The following is a 20,629-nucleotide window of genomic DNA, read 5'->3' as shown; positions in this document are numbered from 1 at the left end:
CAGCGAACCGGAAGTCAGGCCTGAGGGAGCTGGGGGAAGAGCCGATACTTGCAGGGGCGGGGTTTGAGGAGGAGGTGGGCGTGGCGTACGTACTACGTGTCCCGTGAGTCTCCGCGGCGGGACGGGGCGGGGCGCTGCCTGCGAAGAGGTGGAGGCGGAGCTGACGAGTTGGGTAAGGGCGTTATGCGCCGTTGTGACAGGTGATGGGGTGGCCTCCGTTGATGTAGTCTCCGGGCCCTTTTCACGTAGCATCTAGTTTGGGGTCCCCGAGCGTTTGTGCTGCGTGTTTGCTCCGTCGGTAGCGCCCTTCCGAGCCCAGCGCTGTGGCCTCGCTGTGACCGGGAGGCACGGGGAACCTGCCTCGAGGCGCGCGTGGGGGTGGGGGTGGGGGTGGGGTGAGGGAGGGGCGCGCGGCGAGCCGTTCACCCCGAACGCCCCCGTTTCCTAGACGCTGATTCGAACCCTCGGGCGATCATTTGAAACAAACTCGGAGCTTTACTGAACGACCCCATAGTTGTTCCGCACGCTGCTCTTTCTAAAAATGTGAAATTTATTGAATTTAGGACAAAGCTGTGGGGTTTGGGGATTGTACCAGGTGCCCTGGAATTGCTACCACCCTTCTTTTTTCCTAGACGACATTCCTGAGCTGTGGAATTAGTAGTTGAGTTTGTTATCATATTTGGGGGTCTCTGCCAGATGGAGCCCCTCAAGCTCAAGGGGTGTTTCTGGTGAAAGAATAAACGAGAAAATGGTAATTACAGACAATGCATCCTCATTAACTGCCAACTGGCAACAATGACGCTTCTTGACTCGGCCTTACATAGTGTTTTGTCAACTGAGGGCTTAAATATTGTTACAGTGTGTGCTCTGTTGAAAGATGCTTTTTTCATCGCCTTTTTAATTCATCAGCCCAACAGCTCCTCAAAGCATGGATTCAGCTCTAGGGTTTATTTTAAATTATTTTATTATTATTAAGCCTCTCTTTTTGGTTTCGATTTAAGGGAAAATTCATAGTTGTTATGAACGAAGACATGGGGTGTTAAAGATACATGGTGTGTTTAAAATATTTAAAAATCTGTTTTAATGTGCTCATTTAGAAAGATCCATTCGCTTCAATTTATTGGGCTGGGGCAAGGAAGAGAGCAGTGTTTCTAATATTGTGGACAAGAATCAATCCTGTTTGTTTGCCTTCGTAATGCACTGTACAAATTTAAAAGCAAACCTAGTTAATTCCTGAAATTCAACCATAGACAATCAGGGAAGTGGTGGAAAAAAAAAATCAAAAGCAAACTATCAAGTGGTATGTTTTAGCTACTAGAGTCTTGACGAATGTTAACAAAATCACTTGAGGCACCCAAAATCATCAGGAATAAAATAATTTGGTTTCTAATTTATAGGTGTAGGAATGTTTTCTTTTGTTGAACCTTCATTCATAATTTAGAATAATTTGAGACTTGTTTAAAAACAAATTCATTTTACTTCTTTGAGTAAATAAGGAGAAAATGATTTAGCTCAGTATTTTAAAGGTTTTCTTATGAGCCTGTATTTTGTTTTATTTATTTTAATATTTTTTATTGATTTTTTTTTTTTAGAGAGAGAGGAATGGAGAGAGAAACATCGTTGTGAGAGGAAAACCTATGTGCTGCCCCCTGCATGCTCCCTATGGGGTGGGGGGGTGGATCCTGCAACCCAGAGTGTGCTCTGGCCAGGAATCTAACCTGTAACCTTTCCTTGCAAGGGAAGAGGCCCAACCAACTGAACCATACTGGCCAGGGCTATATTTGTTTTAAAATACACACTTTCCTATTATAATTATGAAAAAAGTGGATCTTATTAACAAAATTGTCCTGAATGCGTAATAAGCCTGTTGATTTAGTTAGTAAAACATCTTAAACTTTTTTTGGGGGGGCGGGTGGCGAGTGGTTTCCCTGCTAGGTTATGACAAAATATAATCCAAATATCTTTACATTAAGCTGGAAATTGGACATTCTATCTACTATGTACATCCACTTTAATTTTAGCAAATAAATTATTAAAGAACGCTTGTCACACAGTTTAGTTATAAGCATATGTTAAAGTTTTATTGTAATCTTGCTGAAAGGAAAATGTCAATTAACAGATAACAGCCTTGGTAAGGACAGTTTATGGGAAAAGGAAATGGTTAGATAATCATCATTAAATTAGGTAACAGAAGGAAAATTATTTTGGGGTCACTAGACTCTTTAATGATGGTCAATTGGTTAGGTGAGTGAATGGTTTCCCAAAGCAAGTCCTAATTCTGTTAAAGTTTATTGGAAGATTGCTGAGGCATTTTTGCAGGATTTTTCATTTCATTCCAAGAGGAAGTTGTGAATTACAATCATCCAGAAAATTCTGTCCCAGGCCAAGTTTGGAACAAAATCTTTTTTTAACTGTTAATTACAATACCTACAATTGCAGTCTGAAATTTTCAGAACAATTCACTGCTTTAAATATACATATACTTGTTACAGAATGGACATTTTGTACTGAATTGTACACTCTTGACACAAGCACTTTTTTAAGTGTCCTGTTTATAGGTATTGTAACTGAAAAATAGAAATAGACATTAAAAGAGCTTCTCCATTACCTTTTCCCACCTGCACCCATCTTCTCACCAATGTTTTCCATCAGGAACAGGGGCTCCTGAAGGATACAATATTGGTTTTGGCTAGGTTCCCTTTTTCAAGGGTAGGTTGGATTTCCAAGCAATATCTGAACAAAAAATAGGGGCCTTGGCACCGCTCTTGACTGTGGCTCAGCCTTTTTCTCTTATTTTCAGGCAATCATGCATTTTTAGGGCTGCTTCAAATCTTATTTTTGTCTAATTAGGCAGCGTGCAATAACATTTTTAAAAAGTGTTTTTAAATGGGAGCTGTGTATTTCTGAGGTGTGACAAATATATACAGTGAGAGGAAACAGTAAGAATGCAACTTTTGAGGAAACTTCTCAAGTGAATTTCTGGTTAGTGACTTAAACTGTGTATGAATTTGATTAAAATCATACCACTCTAGTGGTCATATTTTCTGTTTCTTTGTCCTGTATTCTGTGAGTATGGTGCTCTATGGTAGATCCTTGGTAGTGGCTCTTCAGTGTCAGCAGAATACTTTTAAAAGTTCAAAACTTTTAAGTTGAAATGGCAGTGTCTTTTTATATTAATAATCAGCTTCAATGTCATCTCATCAGTATTGTTTTAAAAGCATTCTCTCTCTTTTCTCCCATACATATCACATGTCTAGGTTAAGAGCTCTAGGGTAAGGGAATAGTTTTAGTGGCAGAGATATAAAAAGCAGATTAAAAAATACTACCAAAAGTTAAAAACCTGGTACCTGGGCATACATAGTCTATCTTTCCTCTTTTCTTCCATACCTCATCCCTCTCTCTCCCTCTCCCTCTCTCTCCCTCTCCCTCCCTCTCCCTCTCCCTCTCCCTCTCCCTCTCCCTCTCCCTCTCCCTCTCTCTCCCTCTCTCCCTCTCCCTCTCCCTCTCCCTCTCCCTCTCTCTCCCTCTCTCTCTCTCTCTCTCTCTCTCTCTCTCTCTCTCTCTCACACACACACACACACACACATGCACACAAAACACACATACACACAAAGAAGGTTGTGAACTACTTCATGATTTCTATTAACACTGTGTATATCCAAATGTGTGTATCTTGAAGCAGCAGTCTTCAAACTGGGCAACACATGTCCCCAACCCTTAATGTTGGAATGTACATGAAGGCTTTCCAGGGGATTATGCAAAGGATAGTTTAAGGATATTAATTCTCAGATGGTCAACTTGCATGTTTTTTTTGCTAAAATTGGCCTGTCTCAATGTGCCTGAGCCACATACCTTTCCCCTGTGGTAATTGTCCCTCTTCCACTCTATAATAAAGCAATACTTTTAATCTCACCTCAATCCTCTTTAGAAAGTGAACGATCCTAATGACTGGTCGTTAATTCTTTTGCGAATGGCAATTCCCGTTGGCTTTCAAAAATATTGCAGAACTCAATTGTGTTGTCAGCTGATCCTTAAAAATCATTTTTGATGACATACCCCATGTGATTTTTGCTACATAGTTTAGTAGTTCAAAAGAATAATTATTGGTATAATCAGAAAATCTTCTATTTCCAAATGTTTGGAATGGGAGAATACAAAATAAAAGAACAGAATTAACCTGAACCCAGTTTCTTTCTAGCGATAATATTCATCCTAAATACATGACCTAAATGGGGGTGGGTGGGAAGTGGGAAGGCCCTATCCATTTCTTTATGACATGCATTTCCATCAAAAGCTGGCTTTTGTTATTTTCAAGTGATCATAATTTGTAATATGTGTATTATTTGATCAGTAGTGTTCTAGTAATTCAGTGATAATACTAAGGAAAATTTTTAGAATTTATGTTCTCAGGAATTTTAAAATATACTTTTTTTGTTGCAGGGAACTGTGATGGGATGATCAGTTAAAAATATTTTCAAGCACCTAAAATATGTTCAGAATAAACTTATGTGGAGCAAGTGAGACAAAAATATGAATTCAAGGAGAAAAGGAATGATACTAAGGTCCTAACTAAAAGGAGAACAGTTCATGTGCTTTTCAAATGGATGGGTGATAGTGGATATCAAATTACTATGGCATTTATAGTCCATTTATAAAACACCCATATACTACTGCTTCTAGTAGCTAACTTTGTTCTAACATACAATCTGTGCTTCATAACATTTTGACTTGACGTGATTTGTAGTCAATAGAAATTAGCTTCTGACGGGTTTCTTTTTAAAAAATAAAATATGAGTGTCATAATTGTATGCATAGTAACTAAATACAATGATTTTCATTTGGAAACATACGTAGGTGAAGAAAAAACTAGTAGTCCTGAAAAGCCTTTGATGTTAGGAGTGGGGAGAAGAAATATGAGAAAAGCTGATAGGAGAACAGCAACAGAGAACCCAGGATGGGCTTGGTAGATTGTGCAGAGAAAGAAAGAAGAGCCAGTTGAGGGAGTCTTAGGCTTCTTATTAAATGAAGTGTGAGCAACCCTCCTCTGGGGCTTGACAGTTATACTCTTGCTGTTTGGGATAGGAATTCGTTAACTTAGTCAATATTTAATAAATATTTATTTAGCACCTACCATGTACCAAACATTGTTTTAGATAGCGAGATGAGTCAGGCAAATGCCTTTTTAATGGATAAACAAGTAAAATCTCTTACAGAGAATCAGTCACATAGACAAAGACCTGCGTGAAATTTAACATGACCAGAAATTCCCTCCGATTAAATAAACTACCAAATAGTAATGAAAAAATGACCGTAAATTTCAGTAAGATCTATAGAAAGAAATTAAGTTAGATTTTTCAAATAGATCATATAGCAAAGGAGAGGGAAAATTTCCAAACCTATTGCACAACTCACAATACAAAAATGGAATCATTGGAAAAACTGAATAAACCTGTCTCAGTTTTTGTAAAGATGAGAAATAGAACGGTAAGATTAACATTTTTAAAAGGTCATTTACATATCTCTATAAAGAATAAGTTGGAAGCCAAAAAAAGGGAAAAATAGGTGAAACTATTATAATAGTACAGATAAGAAACTGGCACCATAGAGACTGAAACAGGACTGGAAAGATAGCTAAAGGGTAGAATCTATAAAATCAGGTGAAAAGATTGGTTATGGGATGAGAGGGAGGAGGTTATTAAAGACAAAAGAGACTGATATAAAATGATTGTTAAGAGAAAATTATTACTAAAATACTGTCTGTGAATTAAAAAATAAACATGGCTGTTTTGGACTTTTAAGAATCAACTGACTACTCATAGACAATTTAAAAATCTACTAGAAAATCATGTCATTAATTTTGCAACTATTACAAAATCATTTTGCATAACAAGTTGAAATACTCTAATTAGATTGGCTTGAGGTTCTATTTTTGTGCCTTTTGATTTAAAGGAAGTGGTCAACTTAATTAAAGACTTTTCTTCTACAACATTGGAGGAACAAAATTTTATCTTTAAGCAAATCAACCATGTGACGTCTGTGCCAATACAGCTTAGATAAAGGTCAATTAATGAGCACATGGCCCGGCCGGGCGTGGCTCAGTGGTTAAGCATCGACCTAGGATCCAGGCGATCAGGGTTCGATTCCCGGTCAGGGCACATGCCCGGGTTGCGGGCTGTAGCAGATCAATGACTCTCTCATCATTGATGTTTCTATCTCTCTCTCTCCCTCTCCTTTCCTCTCTCTGAAACCAATAAAGATAAAAAAAAAAAAAAAAAAAAGAATGAGCACATGTAGGGAGAAGTAACTAAGCCAGACTGAAATTAATACTCTCCTTGTTCAACCTACATATATAATTCTAGTCCATTTATAACACTGTTACATTTGGTTGACAGTCTGAAGATCTTAATTTTAATTACCTTTGTTGGATCTGTTATTTTATTCTTACAAGTCTCAATATACTGAATAAACTGGATACTTGCAGCCATCTAATATAGACCTAAACATGTAGATTGATTACTAAGTTTTGAAGTTGCCATTTAGCACAATGATCAGATTTCTAATTATTAATGTTTCCCTTGAAAAATTGTAAAGCAGAAGAATATGGTTGCTGCAAAAGATATCAGCCTTTAAATACACCAATAAACTGTTTCTTTTCATCCTGCTTTGATTGCTGATATTGGATGAAAACTATCAGTTATCTACATTATTAAAACAAAAAGTAAATATTAAGCATCTTGGAACACTTATTAAGCTATAAGCTATCCAGTATCTGCATAAACTAGTCCCTAAATAATAAGGATAAATTATGATTTTGCACTGATAATAGGCTCTTAATAAATTTCTGTTGAATTGTTAAACACAGTCTATGGTCGACAAAAAGGCACTGTTAACTAGGTAAATGAATGGTCAATGTTAAATTACAACATAGAGAAGATTAAGGGTAAATGCATTTCAAAGTTTAGAAGCAAATAATTGTTGTGCACTTGAGAAAAATCATAAAGGAAAGAAATAATTAGAGTGCTTTCATTTTGTATTGGTTTCTGCATATTTTAATTTTCTTACTAAATTTCTATAATTTCTTATAGTTTAAACTATAACTCACTTTAAAGCAGTCTAGCAAGGAAGTCAAACATTTATTATTATATGTCTTCAGTGTACCAGGCACTGAAATGTTTTTTTTTATATGCTGTTTTATTTCCTCATTAAAACCATCCTATAAATTAAGTATTATTACCTTTAACATGTACACATGATAAAATTATATTCAGATCATTTAACTGACTTGCCTTCACTTAAAAATCTCATAGGAAATGGAGCCAGAATTGAAATCCAGAGCTACAGCTATTCAATTGAAGAGCCATCTTCATTGCTACATGTTTTGAATATCAACACTGGTTAGGTCAGTCTAACTCTGAGGTTCAAATTATTTCAATTATTTCATAATATTATAAATATTCAGTGCTTCTCTTTGGCAAGTATTCTTTAGATGCTAGGGATACAGTGGTTAATAAGACAGGTATTAACCTTTCCCTAAGTGGATTTTCACAATGTGTTAAGTGGTATATAGAGGGAGGGAGTAGAGGCTGCTGGGGCACATAATAGGGGCATTGATTCCTACTTATCACTTTTCAGATTGGCTTATACATCTCCTCTCCTAAGTAGCGTGATAACCCCCTATCGGAAAGTCTCAGGTATGCCCTAGTGCTTCCATGGCATTTTGTATTTGTCTCATAATAATAATATTACTTGAGGAGAGGGATCTTGTCTTTGCCTTCTCATTATGTCTGGCTCATAGCAAACCCTCAAGAAGTATTTCAAAACAAAGAAAATAGAATCAAGGTCTGAAACTGCAGCAAATAAGTGAGAGAGCAGTTTTAGATAAGCGTTTAGGTATTGAGATGAGAAGGGATGGTTATTTCTTGTAATGTAAGGGGAAAGTTTATCTTTTGAGAATGGGGAAGATGGCCCGAAATTTATAAAGGTTTTGGATAATCACTGTAAGGATGCAAGAGGAAAGAAGGAAGATGAGTGTGGAATGGCTGCTTTTGGAAGACTATTTCTAGAAGAAAAGATGTTTAGTTTTATAAGCCAGAGATGTACTGAAGTAGAAAGGGCTGCTGTATTTGCAGAGCTAGGTTCTCCAATTCTCAACTTAGTGACAGTAAATGATGAAAGGATTTTCAAAGCTGTTTGCCATTACATGAGACTCCTTCAGAAGACTTTGCAGTGGCTGAGTACTACTTGTGAAAAGAAAGAAAATACTGCTGGCAGGATAAAAAAACAAAACAAAAAACTGGAATTGTGGTAGGTACAAGGGCAGGATCCAGCCTGAACTCTGTATTGACACCAAAGAAAGTAAAAAGTTTATCGGGAAACAAGATAAAGAAGCAACCAGATCAGTGAACTGTGAGAAGAATGTCACCCTCATGAATCTGATGCCCATGGTACCACCTCAAGTACTTCTCCAGCCCATCGCCTATTGCAGTTACATCAGCTGATGGCTCATGCAGCGATGGCTTCTGGTTCTAATAAGAACACCTCTTTTTAATCTCACATGTTGAAAAAGGCAGAAAATATGTTGTGGGTTTATCCATAAAGGACAGTTTGGGGAAATCCTTTCAAACCTTGCTACAGCAGTAAGAAAGCAGTGTCTGAGAAGCTGAAGGAGCAGGGGCCAGAGCCTCTAACCATTTCCACTGAGGAGTGGTACCTGAGGCTCATGTAGAAGGTGAACAAAAAACTATTTAAATTTTCAAAAGACAAAGGTGGCTGTATTCATTTGCCAAGGCTACCATAACAAAGTCATACAGATTAAGTGGTTTAAGCAGCAGAAACTTATTTCCTCACAGTTCTGGAGGCTAGAAGTCAAAGCAAGGTGTCCTCAGGCTTGACTGCTTCTGAGATCCTTGGGGTAAGGTCTGTTCCAGAGAGCTCCAGAGAGGCAAGACTCCCTTCTTCGCTTATAGATGGTCGTCTTCCACCAGTGCCTTCACACCATCTTTGCACCACAGGCTTGTATATCCAAATTTTCTATTCTGAGAAGAACACAAATGAGATTGGATTAAAACCCACCCTAATGACTTCGTTTTAATTTAATTACCCCGTTTAATACCCTATCACCAAATACAGTTAAGTTCTGGGGTACTGGGGTTTAGGACTTCGACATATAAAATTTGAGGTTGATGGGGGATACAGTTCATCCCTTAGCAGTGACTTTCCCAGTTTTGACTTTTGCTATCCTACCCAAAAGCAATTTCTGGAATGGTTTTGAATTGGTTCTTCTTTTCTCCATTTCTACAAACTCTGAAGCCAGTACTGTACCTAGCTCACTACAAGCAGTGTACATTTGTATTTAAGATACCGATTATTTCATAGGAAAGCTGAATGCTGCTATAAAGTTCTTAAGTCTGTAAGCCCTCTCCTGATGAATTAAATCAAGGGGTTTGGGGACAGAGATAAGGTTAATTTTGTGATAAACCCTGTGGTTTATCCTTCTATATTGAGTAGTGGTTGAGGCATTTTCCAAAGATGACTAGTTATACTTGTTTTCCTTGATAAATATAAATTTGTAATAACTAAGTCACATGCCCTTGCCACTGGAAGTATTAATAATTTTGAGTAAGGTTTTACCAAGGTTCTAATCACTCAAACCTTTACTACTGAAATATTAATCAGGACAGGCTAAGCTTTCTAGTGTCAATACCTTCAAGGAGAAAGTAATTCCTAAGTATACAAAGAGGTAACTTGACTGTCTGTGTTGCATACTGTGTTACCTCCTCCGTGTTAATATTTGATAAGGTGTTTAATTTATATGAGATTCTAAAGCAGAACCAAAGCTCCTCTTTGGGAAAACTCACATGTTTAAGATAAGGGATCCTGTGGGAACATGCCAAAGCACTACCGCACAGTAGCTAACACATTCTGTTAAAATGTTACACTGTCTGCAAAATGTGTTAGGTCTTCAAGATGGCACCAAACAAAGGTTAATGCTTCTTGGGGTACCTTTCTTAGAGGGTTTATCATGTATGTAAATAGTGGACTTTTGCTTGTATTATGTGACTGATGATTTTACTAAAAACCTTCATAGCTCAATTTTAGCTCTGGATTCGTTGATCTTTGTGAAGTATTTACCTGGGAAGAGTGGGCATTTGGTATGTTTGAACCTATTTGGATTTTTTTCATTTCATACTAAAAAATTTTTCTAGAAGAAAGAGGTGTGTATTAATGCTGAGCTGGTTGGTGTTTGGGTGGCTCTTTTACTCAGGCTTTTGAAACATTGAGATGTTAAGTGATTAATGAATCCTGGATGTGGAGCCCTTTAGTTCTAAAATCTTTATTAAATGCCTTTTTCATTTGAGCCCAAACCAAAGTACTCTCATTGCCACTTTTCTAAAAGTTCAGGAAGAAACCGTCACCAGCTCAGACTTTTTATAATGAGGGAAGAACATTTTGCAAGTGGCCAAGCAGCACACATACCAGCCCTGCTGGAGCAGCATTTCTTAGAAGAAGCTCACAGACGGATCAGTAGCTCAGTGGGCAAGCCTCCATTGCCTCATTCCTCTTTGAATCAGAACATAGAGATTTAATAAGGCCTTGTGATAAACTTCATTGTAGAAGGACCTTGACCATGAGCTAGAGAGCTTTTAATGAATAATTAGAGAAACACCAACTACCTCCTTAGCACAACCAGGGACCAGAATACAATAGTAACATGTGGCAGAACTTTGATTCTAGCACAGTTCTGAGAGCATGGCATACAAGGTTGATGTGCAGTCCCAGCCCAACTGAATTCTAAGCCTTGTGGTTACAGCTAGCTTTAAGGTGCTGCAAGATAATAGTGGGATTGCAACACCAGTAGGCCATATCAGTATACACGATTGGGCTAGCACCAGCTCCCTTGCTGGCATAATGGGAGCTGGAGATCCAAATGTTGTTGAGCAGAACTGATGGCCATAGTCAGTTCCCCTGGAGCTTTTTAGGATGTCACATTTGGGAGGCCATCTTGCAGGGGACCAGTCTTGGACTCATAATTCTTACATCTCATTGCCTATTTGGCCATGATTGATTTTTCTCTAACACTTCTGATTCATTCACAGATCCGATCTGCTTTTACTAGGATTTAAAAAAAAATCTACTTTTCTAAATGAGATTAACATAGTCTTTGTTTTCTTAAACTCTCATTTTCTGACTTTTAAAACTTCCTTTTGAGTTAAATGTATACAAGTTATCCTCTAGTAACTTAAATTTTTTAGATTCCTATAGTTATATTTCTAATATGATCTATCCCTGAATTTTCTCTTTTTAAATAACCAGCTTTTGGTTTTACTGATTGTTATGTACAAAGCATTTGTGATAAAAGCATCTTTCATGAGAGATGTTGGAAGACAGACTGAAGGCCCCAGATGGGGATTGAAGGTGATGAAGAGTGCTGGATGTTAATGACTGGCAAAAAGTACACCTTGTAGACTAATAGGATTGCCTAGTTAAGGGAGATTACATGTGAACCGAAGACAGAATAAATAATGAAAACCAGCACATACTGCAAAGCAAAGTTTAGCAAGTCTTCAGAGCTGACAAGACTAACACAATGATGAAAGGGTGGCTGGTGACATTTAAACTCTGATACATGGTTAAAAAGAGCATAGAGGAGCTAATAACCTGGCATGGGGAGTAAAGATTTTTGAGGAAAACCACCAGAACGGATCAATCATGAAACACTAAAACAGGACAACTTTTTAGCCCTTCTCGCCTTACTTTACAGATGAGAACACTGAGGCCTTCTGAAGATTACACAGTTACAAAGTTGCATAAGCAAGATTAGAACTACATTTTTACTCCAAGTCCTCATCCTTTCCAACTGTCTCTTGAATATTATAAAATTTTAATTCATAGCATTAAAATTAACTTATTACTTCAAGTTCTCTTTGAAAATAGTCAGGTTCAGTAATGCAGTGTTATAATCATTGGTTACAAGTAAGATATTATCGAGAAAACAGAAGTGATGGGAATTGACATTTCAAGGCTGAAATGCCCCAACTCTAAAGACAATGATACACACACTATTACTTTCTCAAACTGAGAAGAGTTGTATCATCTGGGATAGCCTGTGGTTAAAAATGGATTACTTCCTATAACAACAATGTTGGAGAGCAAAGGAACAATGACAATTTTTTTGGTTTTTTTTGGAAGAACAATCATTTTTCTCATTCACATACAGACAATAAAAACAATTTCTATTATAAGTAGCCATTTATCTTCATTCCTCTTCTGTATGTATTTATTCACACTGTCTCATTAAATTCTGATATTGTTCAGAACTCCTTCAGTATGTTGTAATTTTACCATCTGGGATGCATCAGTCATAAAATGTATATACATTGTAATAAAAATTGATGCTTCACAAGAATTCATATTGGCTGTACTCCATCTTAAAGACCTTTGTTCTGTTGAACAATGGAACTGTGTAATATTTCAATTCAAGAAGAATTGATCTTATTTTCTGTTTTTTTCAGGCTCTGCTATAACATCCTAAAATAACATTCATGAAATACAAAAATCTTTGGAGAATTTATGTAAAATCTATATGGAATTTTCCTATTTTCTCTTCTTTAGCTCATGATTTTTACTTTAGTGCTACAAATATCTATAATGATTATACTGTATTAAGTTGTTTAGAGCTGTATAATGGAGTTCTACAGACCTTGGTGGTTTCTTTAATAAATTCAATTTAACTAGTAATGCATTGTAATGTATTGTTACAAATAAAAAATTGCTCACTAATCTCTTTCCCATCTGTTAGAATATTTATCCAGTTCCAGATGCTTCACAGAAATATAGGAGAAATTGTGCAAAATTAGGTAAGTGATATGAAAAATTCCTGCATGTAAATCACTTTTTAAGCATTTTGGGGTCCACACACAGAGAACAGTTTTTCTGTCATCAATTCATTCGTTGCTGGGGACACAAAAATAATACCTTTTCCTTCATATAGCTTACAGTCTAGTGGTAGGAAGTAGGCACTGCACATCACTATAATATGAAGCAGAATGTTATAAATACCAGAGGACATGGTATTAAGAGGACCTGAAGGTCAAGCAGGGAGAAATTGCAGCTTGTTGGGGATATCCAGAAAGACTTAGATTTTGAAAGTAGACAATTTACAGATTTGGTAGAGTAAGGAGGACAACATGAGCAAAGATACAGAGACAGAACACATTGGATATATTTGGGATATATCAAATAATGTAAGTTGATGCAGTTTGAAAGCCTAATAAAAGAAAGTAATACTAGCAACCTTTTAATAAGCACCTACTGTGTGCTGTGCTTCTTGCTTCATACCATACATGCATTATTTTCTTGAACTTTCAGAATACTCTATGAGGTAGGTCTAGTAGTATTCCCACCTTCCAGGTAGAAAGATTTTAAATGATTTACCCAAAGTCACACAGCTATTCAGTAGATGTTCTTAGATCTTAATGTAGGTCTGACTGGTAATAAAACCCATACTCTTAACCACTACCATATAGAGTTATATTGTGGAGATTTCAAATACAGAAATGGGAACTTTATTCCAAATTTCTTTTAGCAATAGGAAACTATATCAGCAAGAGGACAAATTATCAAGAGTTTATAAGATTAACCTGTTATCAGTTGAAAGAACGTGGGGAAAGAAAATTGACTGACTGGTTATCAATAGTCTAAGTGAACTAATGAGGAATTGAACTAGGTTTATAGAAGTACGTAGGTTGAAAAGGTGGAAAGACACACAGAAACCTTTTTAATTTTTTAAGATTTATCAAAATAACTATTTAAATGGAGGGATGAGGAAGTAGGGAGTTTTAAAGTTGACCTTGGGTGAAATTGGAGACCAGGTAATAGTAAATGGAGAAGAGAAAATGATTTGATGGAAAAAAACCTCAGTTTGGCCCAAATTCAGGGTGCTTGAGGAACATACATGTGACAATGTCGAAATTATTTGAATGTTGATGTGAAGGTGAAACTTGAGATGGAGGTCAGGAGGCTTGAGATGGAGATTTGGCAGCTATTTGTATGGGAGAAAGTGTTAAAGCTAGCTGAGTGAAATCCCTAAGGAGGAAAATGTAGAAAGAGAAGTTTGAAGATAGAACCTTTGGAAAGGCCTACATTTAGGGACTGGAGGGAGAAAAAGGAACTAGTAATGGAATCAGTAGTTGTTAGAGGTTTAAGAATAAGCCTTTCAACTAGGTCAGTGATTTTCAATTGGTGTGTCACAAGAATTTTTAAAACATGCAATGCCTGGCTATTTAGTCAGGGACACTGACCTCGTTTTACCTAGATTGTCAAAAAAATGACAACAGCCAACACAATAACTGGTGTGAATGAATCAAAATTAAACCCATTTATTTGTCAGCTCAGCAAAATATATATATATTTTTTGATGTGCCGCAGAATTTTAGTAATTAGTTCAGGTGTGCCCTGAGATGAAAAAGGTTGACAATCATTGGACTAGGTGATTAGAAAATCCTTGGACTCCTTTTAAAGAGATCTTTGCTGAAAGCCAGATGGTAAAGTATTTAAGAGTGAGTAGCTGACTAGGATGTCTGGCAACCAGTTTATACTCTCTACTGTCTGACCTTTTCTTAGAAGAATTAGATAGTAATTATTTTCTGCTTTATATATCTCATAGCTTTAATTATTTGCATTATTTCCTCTTCAATATGTTTCTTTATAGAAATATTTTAAAGTTACTCCATTTTGTGAGAATAGTTTACATAATATAATCTATAAACCTATTTAGTCAAATATGTTACTCCAGTACATTGCAATATGGTAAAGGTAAATGCACAACTGACAAGCACCTCTGTGAAGCACTCTGAGTTGTGGTCCCTCCCACCTTTCCAGCAGGAGCTTCACATCCCACTTAGGACACTTGACCTGCGTATGTATGGTCTGAGGAGTCTAATATCAATTTGATACTAAGTATCCATAAGGCCTAGTTTTCTTATTTATTAAATAAAAATAAGTATAAGTAGAATATTCCTAAATGAGCTTGTAATGAAAAATCTCATGTTTCTAGAACTGTACCCCAACTTCTTACCCTCAGTTTAGTTGTTCACATGGACTCAAGTACCTGACTTAGAATCGTTTGCATCTCTCGTCATATTTGATTTTTAGGTTGGTAGGCCTTCACTCAGCAGCCAATATCATGTCCTCCTCCTCCTACTTTGTTTGCAGCTCATTGTGGAGCCTTGTGGAGGACGGATGATGGTGTCTTGGAGCACGACAGCTAAAGGAAAGCCTGGACAAAAATAATTATAATTTTTTTTTTTGATGACCAGATTTATGCTTCAATATTGCCAGCATCACAAGAAGATAAAGATGCCTGATATTACTACTACTGTTTAATATTTTTGTGAAACTAATGTAAAAGTAAAAATATGAAGAACACCAGCAAGGTGGCAGAATAGGAGGCTTTGAACTTTCCTTACTCTCACAAATGCACTGAATAAACAGCTACGTGCAAATCAGTTCTTTTGGAAAGAAATACAGAAACTAGTTGAGTGACTCCTTATATAATGGGTGACTGAGAAAATACCCACATTGAAATGAATAGGAAAAGCTGAGACACACTCATGCCATAAATCCTCAATGTAGCAGCTTATAATCATGAAAGAACTCTCAGCTGCCAGCTTCTTCCTGAGGAGCAGCAGAGTGTTTAGACCACACATCTAGCTCCCCAACTTTTATGGCTGCTACCCAAGGGTCTAGCTCTTGTCACCTAGCTCTAGCTGTAAGTGGGGCTCAGTATTTGTTAAAGAGTTGCAACCACATTAAACAAAGAGGTGGTTTTAAACAGAAATGTATTTACATGGCTAAAACACTGGGATCAACACAGAGGGAATAGGCCATAACACAAGGATACCAATTTCTCCCTTGGAAGGGGTTTGACTGCATACTTTTCTAGCTGCTGCCCAAGGGTTGAACTTCTAATCGGTTTGCATTTGGAAACTGACGGCTGTTTCAGAAGCTTGAAAGGGCTTGTAGGTTCTTCCCTTACCTTCTCTTCCCTAACTCCAATGATAAAAGCATGGTTCCAGTTTCTCCCTTAAAGGAGCTTGTCCGCCCTAAGTTTTATGACTGTCATTTGAAGGAATGGCTCCCAAATCATCTGTGTCAGAGAGCGAAAATAGCTCAGCATCCACAAGTCCCCACTCACCATAGAAAACAAAAGGTGATTTTTTAACAGACATGTGAGTACTCTCTGCCCCTACCCCCTCCTCCCCAGCCTCAGCACAGAGGGAGCAGGCAAAAATTAAGGCTCCCCTTTTCTCCCTGGAAGGGAATTGACGTGCTTTTCCGATTGCTGCCCAAGGGTCAGGCTTCTAATTAGAAACTTGAGTCTGATGGGTCACATAATTTGTCCTATGGGACCCTGAATGGACATGTGGGAGCTTCCCATGCTTTATTTCTCCAGATCCATCCCAGTGATAAAACTAATGGAGATAAGTGATTGACCCGTCAGATAATTCAAAGTAATGGTCATAAAGATGCTCACTAAAGTCAAGGGAGTAATGCATGAACAATCAGAATTTTAACAAAAAGAAAATATAAAAAAGTACTAAAAAATTTATAGAGCTAAAGAATACAATGAGTTAACTGGAAGTTTCAGTAAAGGGGTTCAACAAGAGACTAGATCAAACAGAAGAAAGGATCAATGAGTTTTAAGACATGTCAGAGGAACAAAAGAAAAAATAATTAAAAAAAAAATTACTTAAAGGGCTTATAGGACACCATCTCCTGGATGAATAAACTTATTATGAGAAACTTAGAGGAAGAAGAAAGAACGGTATAAAAAATTATTCAATGGAATAATGGCTGAAAACTTCCCAAAATCTGTGGAAAGAAGTAGACATCCAGGTCCAGAAAACATAAAAAGCACCAGAGACCCACACTGAGACATTATAATCAAATTGTCAAAAGTAAAGAATTGAAAACAGTAAGAGAAAAGCAACTTGTTATGTACAACTAAACCCTCACAAAACTATAAGCAGATTTTTCATCAGAAACCTTGTAGGTCAGAGGGAGTGGGGTGATATATTCACAGTTCTGAAAGAAAAACTGCCAACCAAGAATACTTTACCTAGTAGCAAAGTTGTTCTTCAGAATGGAAGGAGAGATAAAGATACTTCAATATAAGCAAAAGCTGAAGGAATTCATCACCACTAGACCTGTTTTACAAGAAATGCTAAAAAAATATTTTTAAAGCTTAAGTGAAAGGATGCTGATTAGTAATGAAACAAAGTATAAAACTGGTAAAGGTAAATATAAGGTCAAATTCAGAATAATATGTCATGCTGGTATGTAAATCACATATTACTGTGATAAATGTTAAACTATTAAAAATGACTACAAAAATTTTAAAGAATATACAACAAAAATATGTCCATTATGATATCAAAAACAAAATGTGGGGGAGAGTAAATGTGTAGAGCTTTTGTATGCTATTGAAGTTGTCAGCTTAAAATAGACTATTATAACTATAGAATGTTTTATGTAAGTCTCATAGTAACTACAAAAAAAAGCCTATAATACCGAAAAGATGACAAAGGAATAAAAGCATACCACACAAAAAATACCAGATCACAAAGCATGAGAGCAAGAGAAAGAGAAAGGATCTACACACCCATAAAAGAATTAACAAAAGGTTAATAGCAAGCCCTTATAAAAAATACTTTAAATGTAAATGGACTAATTATCCAATAATAGACTGAAAGTGAAGGGATGAAAAAGATATTCCATGCAAATGGAAACCAAGAGAGCAGAGGTTACTATGCTAATATCAGACAAAATAGAATTTAAGTAAAAATTTGGGAAAAGTCAAATGAGGTTATTATATAATGCTAAAGTGTCAGTTTATCAAGAAGATTGAAAATGTTTATGCATCCAATATTGGAGCATCAAAATATATAAAGCAAATATTAATAGGAGAAATAGCAATATAATAATAGGGGATTTCAATACCCACTCTTAATAATAGAGATAGATCACTCAGACAATATCAATATGGAACCATTGGACTTAACTACACTTTAGATGAAACCAACCTAACAAACATACAGAGGACATTCCATTCAACAGCAGAATACGTATTCTCAAGTGTACATGCAACATTCTCCAGGGTAGATCATATGTTAGGCACAAACCCAGTCTTAACAGGTAAAAGAAGATTGAAATATCAAGCATCTTTTCTGACCACAGTGGTATGAAACTAGAAATCAATAACAGGAGAGAGGCATTTTCTTTGAATGCATTCACATGAGTGGAATTAGTAGGTCAAAAATTGTGAACTATGGCTATTATACTATATTGGCAATTTTTTCCCCAAAGCTATTTGTAGTTACCCTGAAAGGTATATGATAAGTGAGTTTCTAAATATATAATTAACTCATGAGTTAATAGATTCTTTAAATGGTGCATATCCTTGGCTAGTTCTATTAACTCGTAGCATATCTAAGTATTTTTTATTTAAAAATAGGTTTTGTATTGCAAAATAAGCTCCTAGTATTTTTACTTGTATTTTAGTTTAATTATATTTTAGTATGCACATAACAATTATTGTTGAAGTTAGAAATTGAGGGCTTAATCATACAATGCTAACTTTCATATGTTTAAAATTTTTAAAATAAGAAAGCTCTGAGAAATATGTTTTTTAAATAACTTTAATAATAGATAAAAGGTAAAATTATAAATGCAGAAATTTCTTTAATTTTAAAAAACATTTCATATTTTCATATGGTAAAATATTTAGCTGCATATGATTTTCCTCAGAATTAGAAAAAGAATGGGATCATCAAGTCATGCTATTATATATACAACCAGAGGCAGTACTGCTTAGTTGGTAATACCACCAAATTTGGAACCAAACTGACTTCATTTAAATCTCACTCTACCATGTATAAGCTCTGGGACCTTAAATTACTTTTCTTTGCTTCAGTTTTTTCTTTCTTTTTTTTCCCCCCTAAAACATATCTTTATTGATTTCAGAGAGAGGAAAGGAAGTGGGGGGAGGGGAGATAGAAACATCAATGATGAGAGAGTCATTGATCAGCTGCCTAGCCCGCAACCCGGGCATTGCCCTGACTGGAACTCGAACCCCGATCTCCTGGATCCTAGGTCGATGCTCAACTGCTGAGCCATGCCCGGCCAGGCCAGTTTTTTCTTTAAAAATGGCTATACTAAGGATGTTGGGAAGACTATATAAATTGTGTGCATAAGACACTTAGAATAATATCTGGATCATAGCGTTCAATAAGACTTAGCTATTATTATAGTAAAAGTATAGGATATCTACCTGATGAGTGTGATATAGTAGATTAACTTATTAACTATAAATATTATAGTTAACCTCTGCTCTTCTCCTGCCCCATCATACTGTTCTTATTTTTAATTTTGGAGCATTTTGTGCCCAAAGTGATTAATGCATCTACTTTGTTCTTTTGTTTCTGGGTAGTTGGAAACATACATGTTCAACATGGGTAATCTTTATAGGATAGAGAGTAGGTGGGCCAAGGGGGTAGAAAAGAGCTATTTTTTGCATTTTGGATTGAACTTTTCTTATATTCCTGAGTCCTTATTCTTTTATTTTCCAGATTAAATACATTTATGGAAAAAAAAATTTTAATAGTAAGGTAATAGTAGACTATTGTAACACTGCAATGGATTTCTCCGTGGAAAACAACATGTATGTAAACAAAGTGTGGGTTCAGTGTGAGAATGATAGTTGTTTGAAATGGAGGTTGTTGTCAAGTGAGGATGCAGCCAAAGTTGATCACAATGAACCGTGGTACTGCCACATGAACACCGATACAAGATACAATAAGTGCTCTGTTTCGGAAGAAGACTTTCCCGAGGAGTCTCAGTTTCATCAAAGCGGACTTAAGATTGTCTATTCACAGCTACCTCTTGGTAGCCTGGTTTTGGTAAAATTTCTTAGTTGGCCAAGGTAAGATTTTTGTTACTGTTTTATAATGAACTGTTGACATATAGTCTTTCTAATTTTATGAATTTTTAAAACTTTTAAAATAATTGACTTTTTCTCTATTGTTTATCTAATTATTTATTGTTTCCTGATCTCATATTATTCCTTCCCTGACTTCTTTGGGTTTTATTCTCCATTTTCTGGTTTCTTAAGCTGGAAAGTTACGTAACTGATTCAAATGTTTTCCCTCCTGATATAGGCAATTAAAGCTATAAATTTCTCTTGAAGCACTGCTTTAGCTACAAATTTCAATATGTCATGTTTTATTACCATTGAGCTTGAAAGATGTTACTAATTTTCATATGATTTTTTCTTTGAACTGAGTTGTTGGAAGTGTGTTTTTAAATTACCAAATATTTGAGGATTTTAAAATACCTTACTGTTACTGAATTCTAATTTAAATCTATTGTAGTCATTTTCATTGAATTTTATTTTATGGCCCAGCATGGCCTATCTTGAGAAGAATGTGTATTCTGTAATTGTTGCCTAGAAGCTAGACACATAAAATATATTTTTGTTCTTTTCCTTCCTTTTTATTTTAGATTTTTATATATTTACTATTATCTACCTCAGTGTTTCCCATTCTAGGTTGATTTTTCCAAGTATGTAATG

General features: G+C 36.1%; 1 protein-coding gene and 1 pseudogene across 3 annotated transcripts in view; both read left to right on the top strand.

Annotated features, from left to right (window-relative positions):
- The first annotated feature begins 150 nt into the window (after positions 1-150).
- Positions 151-20,629, top strand: part of ZCWPW2 (zinc finger CW-type and PWWP domain containing 2) — a 66,652-nt gene continuing 46,173 nt past the window's right edge. Inside the window, exons 1-2 of one of the 3 annotated variants that reach the window (XM_087824908.1) lie at positions 151-172; positions 19,629-19,981. In XM_087824908.1, the coding sequence (XP_087681034.1) occupies positions 19,695-19,981 (287 nt within the window). In that variant the 5' untranslated portion in view covers positions 151-172; positions 19,629-19,694. Of the gene's footprint in view, positions 173-15,467; positions 15,535-16,690; positions 17,298-19,628; positions 19,982-20,629 lie in introns of those variants that run through there. The other 2 variants (XM_087824907.1, XM_016198806.2) reach the window with 2 other exon arrangements.
- Positions 5,422-8,725, top strand: LOC107526411 (SIN3-HDAC complex-associated factor pseudogene; annotated as a pseudogene).

Source organism: Miniopterus natalensis, chromosome 15 (assembly GCF_054644295.1).
Source record: "Miniopterus natalensis isolate mMinNat1 chromosome 15, mMinNat1.hap1, whole genome shotgun sequence".
In the NCBI taxonomy this organism is placed as follows: Eukaryota; Metazoa; Chordata; class Mammalia; order Chiroptera; family Miniopteridae; genus Miniopterus; species Miniopterus natalensis.
Note: the sequence above shows the minus strand (reverse complement) of the source record. Positions and strands in the feature narration are given on the sequence as shown.